The sequence below is a fragment of the Hesperophylax consimilis genome, chromosome 15 (assembly GCF_061612785.1).
Source record: "Hesperophylax consimilis isolate HC1 chromosome 15, BYU_Hcon_1.0, whole genome shotgun sequence".
NCBI lineage: Eukaryota > Metazoa > Arthropoda > Insecta > Trichoptera > Limnephilidae > Hesperophylax > Hesperophylax consimilis.
In genome coordinates this window covers 24,212,337-24,226,623 of record NC_142850.1, presented here as the reverse complement: position 1 = coordinate 24,226,623, position 14,287 = coordinate 24,212,337, and the positions used below count along the sequence as shown (strand labels likewise).

Sequence of the window (14,287 nt, the reverse complement as noted above, 5' to 3'; positions counted from 1 at the left end):
TAATACATAGAACAGATTTCTGTGCGTACACGTCCCGATACCGTTCAAAGTACCCTAATTAGGTAGTACTCCGGCTACGGTCCGGCGGCCAACATAGCATATCTCGTTCTTCTAATATCTTTGGGTATCACTCAATTGCCAGGGCTCCTACCAGGGAGCAACTTGACAAATGTAAATTATCTCTCATAGCGAGGTTGAGGACCGACTGATATTTGGGGCTTATGAAAAAAAGATGAGTGGAGATAGTAGGAAGAATGTTGCAAAAAGCATTTAAAATGGAAAATGCATTGAGAAAAGCATTTAAAATGCAAAATGGTTTTTAGAAAAGCATTTAAAATGCAAAATGGAAAATACCCATTTTGCATTTCTATTTGAAATGGATTTATTTGAAATAAAGCACATCTCTGATATTAGACCATGACATATTGGTATCTGAAACAATGCCAAAATAAACATAAAATGGACGAAAAATTAACGAAAGTAAAAACATATAATCTTAGTTAAAAGTTACACAAAGCCTAAACATACGTCTCGCAGGCGTACTATACCGCAAAAACTCAAAAATGGCTGGACTTAACTTAGTGATGAAGTTACCATCGGCGAGCTCCCGTCGGCCACTAGGTTGGTTAAAGAGCACGAGGCGCTAACTTCAACCGTTAGAAAGAGAAATAGAATTTAAGAGTGTGTGTACGCCTCTCAGGCGTAGATAAGGCATATAGGGTTAAGAAGAGTATTTATTTCCCTAGTACTCAAATACTTACTCGCCTACATAATAAGAGTGCTTCTATATCTATAGCTACTATATCATCTTAGTTTTATTTTATTTCATTTTATTATTTCATATAAGTTAACATGAATTAATAAAGGGAGATTAAATAAAATGAAATACTATGATAAAGACGGAAATAAAAAAACGGCATATGTTATGAGTGTATACGGTTGTATCCCAATAATGTGTGTATGGTAATGGTATTGTGTAATAGGTATATTATATGTTTATTTTTTTACATTATAAAATTTTAGTAATATTGATGTTTTATTTAAACACAAAAATAGTGTATTCTGTACAACTAATTATCTACATTGGGTTCTACTAATATAATTTATAATATGTCCACTCAGTAGCTCACATATTATAATGTACATTCTAGCAGAAGGGTACCCGGCATTGCTGGGGGTTATCCTTAGGAGTCATATACAAGGGTGGACCTTTCTGTAGGACCTTTTAAAGATATACAATTCCGTAGTACATTATTTTGATGTATCTCACATGGTTTAGCCAGCGTTAGCAATTTAAGCGCCCGAAAATATATTTTAAATCACTTGATTACACAATGATTTTCCTCTACTTTTTATAAATATAATACATATTTATAAATTACGTGTGTAAACCTTTCGGAAGAAAATCTTTAAATGATAAAATAAATAAATAAATAAATGTGAAAATCCTATCAAAATCCATTTCGTAGTAGAAGAAAACAAAAACTAAGCACACAAACAGACAGACGCTGATACTTTGTTCGATACTATTTAGAGATTTTAGTAAGACCCAGTAAGTGTAAGACCCAGTAAACAAAAACATTATATGCCGAGACAAAAGGAGAAATAATATATCTATATTTTAATTTAAAGATGTACCCATAAAAAAACTATGTTTGTGTGTATGGGGGGCCTTAGTTATTACAATTTTATTACAGTTGTTTTTTAGTTTTAATAAAAAATTATATATATTTTTAATATAATATATGTATATTTTTTCAGTGTTTTTTTTTATTCTTTGAGGATAATTACTAAGGCTGTCTTATATTTTCTGGTAATTCATTAAAGAATTTTATTCCTAGATGTATTTGTAGTCTGTTTCGCCTGAGATTTGATGTGTTTCTGAATGGTGCGGCTTTATTTAAAATATCTTCTCTTTATACTTAGAAAGTATGAAATTAGTATTTTTATTTCCTTTTAATTTATACCAGCATTTTCCAATGTTGTTGGGATAAACTGTCGAAATGGATAATATGAACAGTTTATTTTATGTAGTGTTTTTATGATTTTACTTACCTTGTAGCTATCTAGGACAGACGTGTTTGACTCATGGTGCAATTCGTAGAGTGCACTATTATAAAGTTCAATCGGTTGATCTGCATATCTTCGCACACATTGTATAAGCCATAGCATATATGTCCCAACGTAAACGGGTTTCAACGATACGCTGTATAAGTAAAATAAATCATATACGTCTCGATCTATCGCAAGACACAGATTGTCTTCACTCAGTAAACTTGAAATAACATAATATTATACTATGGCTACTACATTCATATTATATCGATGCTATATTTTGTAACAATACATTACTTGGCCTTTTAGTAACAGTTACTATTTGGCACTTAACATACTCATATTTTGAGTACTGTCGCAATATTAAGGGAATAGGGCTATTTCTCGTAGTTTAATAGGAGTACGATTAGCAATACTGTCTCCTACTAAATCAGTACTAAATTTATATTTCATTTCTTCACCTTTCATCAGCGCTAATCGGCACGTACATGATCATTAAATACGGATAAACTAACCGACACCCAAATCGGCTATTATCCCTTCGTTAGCATAATGTATCGTAAAATTATTGACACCTGGTGTAGTGAGAATGATTTTTTTTTTAAATTTAACTGATTTAAATAAAAAATATATAGTAAATCGGGTCTTTGATTTAGCCAATTCCAAATGGAATTTCTGTTGTTATTTTTTTATTACTTTTGGCTTGATTTTAGGAAAGTTTTATGTTAGTTTTAATAGTACATATTGTTCCGAAAGTTAGTTCAATGTTTTAAAACATAATTACCGTTACATTTTAGGGTAGGTACAGATAAATGTATATTAAATGATAGAAACCCTACATATTATAGAACCTATTATTGGTTAAATAATTAACACTTAATACACCATACTTTGTAATTATTATAACTGTTGGTTTTCCAAATAAAATAAAATAAAAAATAAAAGTAAGAATACAAACATGAATGAAAGTATTTCTCATAATAATAATATTTGGATGACTTTTATAGCGCCATTTTTGTGCAAAATCACCTCAAGGGCCCTGTACAAATTTATAATACATTTATACAGTGATCTATGTTGTTACTAACTATTTAGGGAGATAATATACAGTACAATACTTACCTGGTAGGTCACTTGAGATTAACATTAACTAATTGTTTATTAGCGAAATTTAGATACAGGATTTAGGACATAATTGTAAAATTTGATATAACTGGACTTTCTCTCAGGAATGGTATATTTAATTTAAGGGTACGACAGCTTAAAAAAGGTAAGTTTTTAGTTTAGACTTGAATTCTGTTGGACTTGTTATGGATCTAACTTGCATGAGAGTAAACAGACATGTAGTCGATTCTAGAATATGATAACTGAAGTAAAAAGAACAAACGCATTCAAGAACAGGATAAATTTCTACAGGGTGTTTAGGGATGCCTTCACGTACTAACCAGTTATTCTTAACATTATTAAAAATGTAAATGAAATGTTGGTCTCCGGAGACATTTTTTATGTATTTTTTTCTGCTAAAAACATAGGAAAGCATTAAAGCCCAGCTACACTACTCGCGAAGTTGATCGAAGTTGACCGAATACGATAGTGTGGGCACGAACTTCTCTTCGCTTCGGGCAACTTCGCTTCGCTTCGCCCGACTTCCGATTGTTGTCGGTAAATGCGCCCGAGTCAAAGGACTCGAAGCGTTACTCGCGAAGTTGCACGTTCCAGAGTGGAAGATACTCTCAGTATCGCCCTGGTGTAAGACCACCATTCAGAATTGAAACGTTGCTTGAAATGGCTTTAGCCGTGTTTGGTGACCAGATCTGAATAGCCAGGTACTTCCCCACCTTCCTCTTCCCCATCTCCCTCCCCTCCCCAATACCCTCAGCCTCACAACATACCCCAATTGGGGATGCCATAGTCTCACTGGCTCCAGACGGGAGCAGTTGGGACTCTTGTGCGGTATTACTGTAAAAAAAAAAAAAAAAACGAGTGTGTGGGCACGCACTTCGAACTTCGGCTAACTTCGTCGAGGACTTCGTCGAAGCGTCGAAGCGAGTAGTGTAGCTGATAGGTATTGTACAGGATCGTGTTGAGAGATGGGGGTTACTCGGCTGAATGACCAGTGACGACACGTGGAAGAATGTTTTGATGTTTGAAGAAAACAAAAACATATAAAAGTTTCCGGAGACCAAAATTTAATTTACAATTTTTACTCCAAATTTCGCAAAACTCACTGGTTGGTACGTCAAGTACGTCCCTCAATACCTGTATTATTTGATTATAACCCTGAATGATTGTTAAATTCGGTTGCCATTTTTATAGATAATTTTTTTTCATAAATCGTTAATTTGAGGTATGTAGAGATTTAGAAGGCTGGTAACACTGGTTCAATATTAACTTTTACCAATTCAGGCTTTGGGTGGAAAAGGGCGTTTTCGCTCTAACTCCGTTCATTCTATTATTAGCTCAAAAGATAGTCTTTTCCCTGTTTTAACGCCTGAAACTCATTTCAATCTGACTTACATTGATCTTGTCTTTCTGCATATTTAAGCCCGTCGTCCCACGGGTTGGTAAGCATTCGCAGAAAAGTTCCACACAGAACTGCGCTGCAAACCTTGCTATGGCGAACTTAATTTTCTGTGCATGTGTATGTATCCTACTTTATTTTTCGATCGGTGGAAAAAGGACATAGTACACCCGTGTGCAATAAAACGCATTTTGTAAATATTTCGGAAAGATATATTTTTTTTTACTGTATACATGCATCGAATAATAGATAGTTTCACCTTGTTTTTGTAATAATTTGCTAAAAAGCTGACTGTAGAACCTGCGAAGACAATGGAATGATCAAAGTACACAAATAATACATGGTACCTTGTACCTATCCCAAATAATTAACTTCAAAGGTTTTTGGATGACGATAGCCATCGAGCTTTTAACATCAAGAATTTTCGGAAAAAATCATCTTATTCCCATAAATGATGATTGAGAACTTCAAGGTTTTGCATTATGAATGGAAATAATTTTCTTTTAATGACTGTAAATGTTTTTAAATTTTCTCAAAATCATTTATTTATATTTCTATTTTAAATGCATATTTACAGAATAAAAAATTCCAATAACAAAGATACATTATACAAATACACAATCATAATTGCCTAATTAGCGATTTAAATGTATTAATGCTCAGGTGTAAAATGTCGATGTCAGAGGCTAGTGAGTTTAGAAGGACTATCATTCTTCCGAGAGGCATTGCTAATGGTAAGTTAGTCCTACATCTCGGAAGAATGAATGGCCTACGCGCTCTTGCAAAGTTATCAGGGACGTAAAATAAAATTTTATTCAAAATTTCTGTGTTGTTGATGTGACCGTTCAACAAGTTCTAGGCCATCATCAACAACGCAGCTTTCCGCCTGTTGACAAGACTATCTATACCTAGCATTCCGGAAAGGAAGGCTCATGGGTATAAATAGGGGTAGTACCCGAAGTCTCTAAGATAAAGATATTCTAATCACATATTGTGCGTGCGTTTTGTTGTGCGACAACCGGGAGTGTAAATTTGTGATTTGGCGTTTTCGCGAAAGAGGACTGGAAATACGATTCCTTGAATAGACTATCATTACCACCCGTTTACATTTATCATCCGAGTTAATTCATTTTAAATAACGCTGTAGAAGTTAGATAGATGTTTTGAGAAATAGGCCAAGATAGAATATAATACAATTGTAGATAGGAGTAGCCATTATTATTGAGTTGATCTCGACCCTAGACGTTTCATTACTAAGAACATTTACCGTCTTGTTAAAACCGAATGTGTGGCTCGGGAAAGTAGCACTTGTGCCTTGTACCGATTGCGCACAGTCTCAAACAACAATAAAAGCTCGTGAATAAGTGAAGTTGCGGCTGCGAAACGGTTCCTCGGAGTAAACGGTTTGCGGCCAAGTATTGGTAAGGTCGTGCATTTACCTCGAATGAGCTCTGTTATAAATCCCTCGCGTATCATTAGGTATATAACCTCACGATGGGTTGGGGTTGGTGGCACTGTTCGCGGGTAGGGCAGAGATGGGGTCGAGGGGGGGGTCTCACATAATAATAATAATGCATGTCTGAAGCGAGTCTACACCTTTCTTATACGGACCGCGCGAGGGTTTCCTCGTTTGTCAATATCCATATCGTGGACTAGAAAATATAATGTATCGATTTTTTTTAATCAATTTTTTGTTTCCATGCCACAGATTGTTGATTGATATTATACTATCACATGTAAATAGTAGGAAAGTGCAGGTAGGATACAACCTATATATACATACACATTTTCAGCGATCTGTGATGTAATCTGTAATGATAATGCGGCTCCAGATAAAACTAGATATCTACTTACGTTTTGACGGAAACTCGCTATCAATTTATCTAATGAACTAATTGGGCATGTTCGTTATATATTCTGAATCCCTCAAATGAAAATGTATAAATAATAATATCTATACCATGATATCGAGACTGGAAAATCCAATCTCGTTTAACGTGGATCAATGGTAGGTAGGTCCGCTGTCACAAATGTATATTTGTGTTGTTTGTTGTGGTGAACGCCTTACAAGTTGCGAATGTTTATCTTACCCTCCCGAGTCAGCTGATGTTCGGGGGGTCCGTTGCCCCCGCGTTTCACTCGCATTTTCAATCTCCTCTGACCTTTCGCCCATGTATCGCCCAATTTCCATACGTATCTCCCACGGAGAACCCGATATGGGGGCACCCACCCCCACCCCCGCCGTTTTCGATTTCACTAGTTTTCCGTCCGTGACGCGAGAAAAAAAAACAACGCGAACAAAACCCGACGGGCCTCCACCCCTTCCCGGGGAGGCCGCCCCCGCCTCCACCAAACCCGTCAGCTGAGTGAAAATGAAAGTAAACATACAACTCGGTCAAAGGGTGCACGATGCAAGCTCAGTACACGGTACATACCACCTACTCTTCAGGCACAATCGGCAGAGCAGGCCCCGTGTGCCTGTGTGGGTACATGATGGATTCAGATACAGATAGTGCCTGCTGCACACGCTTACACGCTCGCACGGCTCAAGCTCCGCACAGCACCGCACAGCACCGCACAATGGAAGGATGCCTATTGGCTGGGGGCATTTATTCAGGAGATGAAGTGATGACGCTATAGTGGTGTCGGTGTCGGAATGCACCAAGAATTGCCATTCATCAAGTGTGTCTAGCGCAATGACATTATGTCCCTAGTTAGTATCTAATTGAGCTTATTCTATTATAACAGGTGTTCTTAAATCATTCCATCATACTTTATTATGATGCATAATGTACTTACTGGTGTTTAACTTGAAAAGCGTTCATATTCATATTTACGTTTCGTAAGGCCTCTCAGAAGGATGTGTCGTCAGATCAGATTAAGAAAAAAGAAACGAAACTCTGCCCAGCACCCCCAAACACTGTCATGACAACTATCTAACTGCCAAAATAAAATATGATCATCAGTGATAGGTACCGACCACCAGAGTCGGCTCGTGACTTTTGAGCGTGATCGAGTGCTATGTTCGAAAAATTCGACACTATTGATGAGGTTTAACACAAAAAGATTTTTTTTTTTAATTGGATTTTTATATGAATACTTTCAGCAAATTTCAGTTTAGCAGTGCACTGCACCGATTTCCTGAAAATATTCATACAAAAAATGACATCAATAATGCCATTTGTTTATATTAAAACTCAAAACATACCCAAAAGTCGCGAGCCGCCACTGTGCTTTCAATTTGTGACTTCCTGAAAATAAATTAACAATTTTACAATCTAGTGTTTCGGAATAATTTACACTCAATACAACATGCGTGTTGACAACTTATAAAAATACAAATGTTTTAATTTACACTCGCTTCTGTCGCCGTGCTTCATTTAAATCATTCGAATTAAATTCACCCACGTGTGTGAACAAAGTTTCATGCATACTTGACTTCCCACACAAGCTAGATTTTTCCCTCGCCCGGCTTCAGATTGATGTCGAGTGACGCACAAGAATGTGCCTACCTGCACCGGCCTCGGCACAATAGGCCCGGCGTGATCATCAGCTGTAAGCTGTAACCACCCACCTCCCCCACCCTCCTCTGGCGAGTGGGGGTAGTGCCATGATGAATGAGCGACCGTCTCCCAGTAAAGCTTTCCGTTTCGTATCCTGTACCGGGTTCCTAGCCACCCAACCACCCCAAAAACCCTCCCACCACGTGCTTCGTATATAGGCCTGAGTACGAACTGTAGCTACCCACCCACCTATTTATTTACACACCTGAGCCTTCTCGCTATCGACATGCAGAAACACCTAGCTAGAATTCGGTCACGTGAAAGCTTGTGCAGTTTTATTTAGGTCGGTTTGCTTTATATTATATTACGTTCATTGTCTATTCATATTTCATAGAATTCAATAATCACCTTATTATTGAATAAATTTCCCGAATTTACGACACCTGGTTTCATTATTTGAAACAAGCAATTTCTCTTGAGCTGTGCATCTGAAATGCAAATTACTGTGAACTGCGAACTACGACCTTAAATGTGTGATCCGACTCTTTGTATTCTATCCATAAAATATTATTCAATTTGGGAGGCGCGCATGAGTACCGCCGCCCCGGGGACCATTCAATGGATAACCAACACCGCTGCCATAGGTCACCCCAAGTGGTTCTCGGACGCATCTGTCCACCTACTCAGATTCTCACCCACCCCTCCTATTCCTCTCTTTACTTTCCTTTCCTTTAAAAAAACTCTCGACACAGCATCCCCAAAAATGACATAGGCCCTGAGGAGCTAATGTAAATTTTTTTTCACGGTAACGTAATATTACCATAACCTTCCTCAATCTTCTGCTTAGCGAAATTATTCCAAGGTGTAATCAACCTTTATTGATTGGTTGATTTGGGCGTAACAATCTAGGAGTCACCCACATATCAAAGAATGGAATGAGTCACCCCTATTTACCATCTACCGAAGTATTTATAAACATCCCCACACCTTTGGGCCCGCGAGATTGAACATACAATTTATATTAAAACAGTAACAATACGAACAGAAGTTGTATTAACTACGATACGATGATTAGGTATGTTGCCGATCGCGTGAGTATCGGTGTTTGTGTGTTTAGCGTTTTCTGTTTTATATTTTAATGGCCTCGCCGAAGACAAGAAACGTTTTTATGAATGAAAAGCCATTTGTTTACACAACGCACGCTTTCATTATCAAAATAGTGATATGTGTAGAAGATTAGCGAGTGATTAAATCTGCCCGCGTATTATCACGGAGATGTGTCGGCGTGAGGAATGTGTTATCAATGCGGCGGAAGGTCGTTCTGTGTTATTAATACTCTATTTATTTACATACTCAAATTCTTATTAATAGCTGTGTTTTATTACTCCCAATACTGTTTCTAAAAATGGCGATTTATCCGTTTCTGATTGCGGTTTTAAAATCACATATTCTAGTCGCGCGTCGTCTTTAGATCGTGCTCTGACCTACATCAACTTATTTTAGATTGACTTGTTTTATAAGTTAAATGATTTATTGGACTCTAGTGGAATGTTTACAAGATTGTTCTATGTATGTTTGTAGTGCTTAGCAGAAATAAATTGATTTTTTTTTTAAAAAGAAAGACAAACATTCCCGGGTTACGAATAACCTGACAATATTTGAAAATCTCCTACTACCACCACAGTATGCGGAAAATGTTGCTTGTGTTGTGATGGAGGACTTAGCCAGCCGAGGAATTGAACACACTACGTATGGGTGGGACCCAAACGCGATTTCAACTCAGCCACCGACCGGTCATGAATGATTAGATATTATCGGATTATATAATAATGCATTTTTGAGCCCTTTAGCCATCAAATCCATTAAGTCCTACATTCTGAATTTCTACCGACACACTTCCTTTCAACACTATAATTTTGACGGCCGGCGTGGTCTAGTGGTATACGCTTTTGACTACAGATCCGAAGGTCGCGGGTTCGAACCCGGCGTGCGCAAATAAATTTTATTTGATTAATTTGTGTTTTTTCACAATTAATTAATTAAAAATAATATATAGTATATTTGCGGCACGTTCCAGAGTGGAAGATACTCTCAGTATCGCCCTGGTGTAAGACCACCATTCAGAATTGAAACGTTGCTTGAAATGGCTTTAGCCGTGTTTGGTGACCAGATCTGAATAGCCAGGTACTTCCCCACCTTCCTCTTCCCCATCTCCCTCCCCTCCCCAATACCCTCAGCCTCACAACATACCCCAATTGGGGATGCCATAGTCTCACTGGCTCCAGACGGGAGCAGTTGGGACTCTTGTGCGGTAATACTGTAAAAAAAAAAAAAAAAAAAAAAAGTTTTTGGGTTAAAAATGTAATTATATGAAATTCCCTCAATACAAAAAGTAATTATATGAAATTCCCTCAATAGAAAAAAAAAAACAAAAAGAATGGTCCTAAAATTATTTAAAAAAAAAACACATTATCTATGATCCTAAAATTATTTTAAAAAAAAACACACGTTGTTCTGCCATTATGACATGTTATTCTACGTATACATTTGCGAGTCGAGAGCCGAACCACCAATCATGGAAGAGGAAAGAAACAACGGCAAACAGCAGTTCGTTCTTTCCTTTCCCATGATTCGTGGTTCGGCTCGCAAGTGTATACGTAGCATTGTAGGTATGAAGATGTCGTGTTTTATTAAATATGTTCACGCTTACGCCATTAATTTTTTGTTACTTCAGCGGTCTCCCTCTGTCGTTCGTATATACTATAATATCCCCCTGTCAAGCCATCATTAGTAAACTTCTTCTTTTGAACGCTTATAACGGAGCCTTACGTGCCTTGCAGAAATAGATCGGATGAATAGATACGGGATTATATAAAAATGCACATTTCAGCTTTATCCATTAATGCATATGTGAATTCCTTATCATTTAATATTTTAAGATGTCGACCTAGAGAGAGTAGAGATCGTACAGTGAACATTTTCGTACATATGGGTTGGAAATAAGCCGACATAGCTCAGCTCATATTTCAGGCGACTAATTATTGCTTATAATTATTGGTTATCCTTTATGCTATGCATAAAACCTTGTCTTATAAACATTAGTTTATCATTAAAAAATAAGTCTATACTATTGATATGATGTTTATTGCAGATGGAACAGGGGCCTAGTCCCCAGCCCAGCCCCGGGGGAGCCCCCTCCAGCCCGGGGCATGCGCCTTCAGCATCACCGCAGCCCCCGCACTCTCCACACCAGGTACAATTAAAAACCAGAAATATCAAATTCCCATTATTATATATAACAGTATAATAAATCCTGTAGGTACTAAGTGTTAAGCTTATATGATTTACATGCACCTTACGGTTTACCTAGAATATTGTGTGTTTACGAAATATTGGAATTTAATAATAAGTGTAGCAAAAAATAATAATAAATCCTGTAGGTACTAAGTGTTAAGCTTATATGATTTACATGCATCTTACGGTTTACCTAGAATATTGTGTATTTACGAAATATTGGAATTTAATAATAAGTGTAACAACAAAATACTAAATAATATAGGGTTTTCCAATAAGAGGTGTTATTTTGAATATTAATTAAGGAATTAATGATTTTTTATGACCGGAATTGGATGGTATTGATCTGGACAACGTTTTCTTTCAACAAGACGGCGCTACGTGCCACACAAGCAACGAAACCATTGATCTTTTACGGGAAAAGTTTCCGGACCGTGTTATCTCTCGAACAGGTGATCACAATTGGCCACCGAGATGTTGTTGGGGCCACGTGAAAGAGAAGGTCTACGCCACAGCCCAGCGTCGATTCAAGGCCTCAAAGATGGAATTCGTGAGGCTATCGAGGACATAAGGCAGCCACTTTGCGATTTGGTTATAGAAAATTTCATGAAAATGATATGGTCTATGGTCGTGGTGGTCATTTGACTGATGTTATTTTTCACTATTAACGGCACGCCTTCCTCTTTATAATGAAATAAACATACGATCATTTATATTAAAAAATTGCATTTTTCTTTGAATATCAAAATACCACCTCTTATTGGAAAACCCTATATTATAATGAACAACGAGAAAATAAAAAAAACCTACTAACCACAAAAGAACAAGAACGTATGTGGGAAATATATTATAAAATGGTCAATCAGTTAATGTTAAGCAAGCGTTTGAGGGTCATATATAAAGAACAAGAACGTAAATTAACAAAAATACGGCGATTTGACTGGTTTACAAAAATACAACTTCCATTTAGGAATAGTGTTGAAATAAATCTTTTACGTGATCCACAAAATTCGCAAAGTTAATATTAAATATTTATTTATTTTATTTTAAATGCACATTTACAGTTATACATAACCAATAATAAACATACATTTTATTTTAATTTATTAAGTAATAATAGCGTTTTTGAACTGGTGAATATTAAGTTGGAAAATATCTATATCAGGGGACAGGTAATTTAGTAACATAATCATTTTTCCGAGCGGCATTACTAATGGTAAGTTGGTTCTGCATTTTGGAACGACAAAGGTTCTGTGCCTGCGCGCTCTTGTATAATTGTCGGGGACATAAAACTCAATTTTTTCTATAATATCGGGAATACAGACGTTACCATTTAGAAGTTTATATGCTGTTATCAGCAAAGCAGTTTTCCTTCTATCGGTGAGGCTATTAATACCCAGCATGCCGGACAAAAAGGCTGATGGATATAACCAGGGATAATATCCGAAGTCTCTAAGATATAAATATCTCAGAAACTTCTTTTGTACTTTCTCTATCATTTGAGAGTAAGTTAAATCCATTGGTCCCCATATTACAGAACCACTTTCCAAAATGCTACGTACTAAACTATAGTATAGCACACGAATCGCGGCCGAGCTGCAAAAATGTCTGGAGTTGCTTAGCACAAATCCTAGCATTCTTAAAGCTTTGTTGCATATCGTTTCTATGTGGACGTGAAATGTTAAGTGCGTATCAAATGCGATTCCCAAATCTCTTGAAATAACAATGTGCTGAAGAGATGAATAAGACATTTTGTAGTTATAGTAAATCGTTTTGTTTGCCTTGGTGTAGCACATAATGGAGCATTTCTTAATATTAAACCCTAATTTATTGGTATGACTCCATTCGACGATAGAATTTATATCACTTTGTAGCTGCAAGCAATTTTCCAAAGATTTTATTAAAAGGAATAGTTTCATGTCATCCGCGAATAAGAGAAACTTGGAAAATTTTATGCAATGGTAAATGTCATTGATAAATAGCGAGAAAAGTAAGGGTCCAAGATTCGACCCCTGTGGAACTCCAGAGTTTGTGATGAAGTTGGAAGAGTGGAAAATACCATAAGTTATGTATTGTTGTCTATTTGAGAAATAACTTACAAATAGACATAGAAGTTTCGCTGAAAATCCAAATTGGTCGAGTTTATTTAGGAGAATAAGCGGATCTACTGAGTCAAAGGCTTTTGCGAAGTCATTGTATGATACATCTACTTGATTGTTACTATCAAGAGCTTGAGATATGTACTCCGTAAAAACCATTAGATTAGACACAGTAGATCTGCCAGACCTAAAACCGTGTTGCTGGTCAATTATAAAGGGTTCAACTTGGGTATAAATGCATTTATGAATTATTAGTTCAAACAACTTGGCTGGAGAGGATAGGATCGCCACTGGTCTATAATTAGAGACTGAAGCCTTATCACCAGTTTTATGTAACGGTGTAACTTTAGAGATTTTCCACAGGTCTGGGAATATTCCGGAGTTAAGTGAGAGATTATAAATATACGCTAGAGGTGTTAATAAGGGCTCAAAGCATCCCTTTAACACGAATGACGGAATAAGATCCGGTCCAAAAGAAGTTTTGGATTTTAATTTTTTAACAGCAGCGGTGATGTCAGTGTTTGTAATATTTTGAATATCAACATTCTGTGCTTTTGTTGGCGTATTTTTTCCAGGTATAAAAGATTTCAAGTCCGCAGCTTCCTTACTATAAGTTGATTTAAAATAGTCTGCAAATGCTTCTGGAATATCTGCTCCTGAGAAAGACTGATTATTCCAAGTAACATGGTCAACAAACCCGCCATCACTTCTTCTGGACGAGATATACTTCCAGAAAGATTTGGGATCGCATTTGATATTTTTTTCAATAGAATTAATATATTGCACATGTGCTAATCGAATACTGCGTTTTATTT

The 14,287-nt window shown here is 36.6% G+C and overlaps 1 protein-coding gene across 5 annotated transcripts in view; it reads left to right on the top strand.

The window, feature by feature from the left end:
- osa (trithorax group protein osa) overlaps positions 1–14,287 on the top strand; it is a 241,730-nt gene that overhangs the window by 60,382 nt on the left and 167,061 nt on the right. For all 5 annotated transcript variants that reach the window (XM_089640374.1, XM_089640375.1, XM_089640377.1 and 2 more), the window contains exon 3: positions 11,231–11,332. In XM_089640374.1, the coding sequence (XP_089496500.1) occupies positions 11,231–11,332 (102 nt within the window). The remainder of the gene's footprint in view (positions 1–11,230; positions 11,333–14,287) is intronic.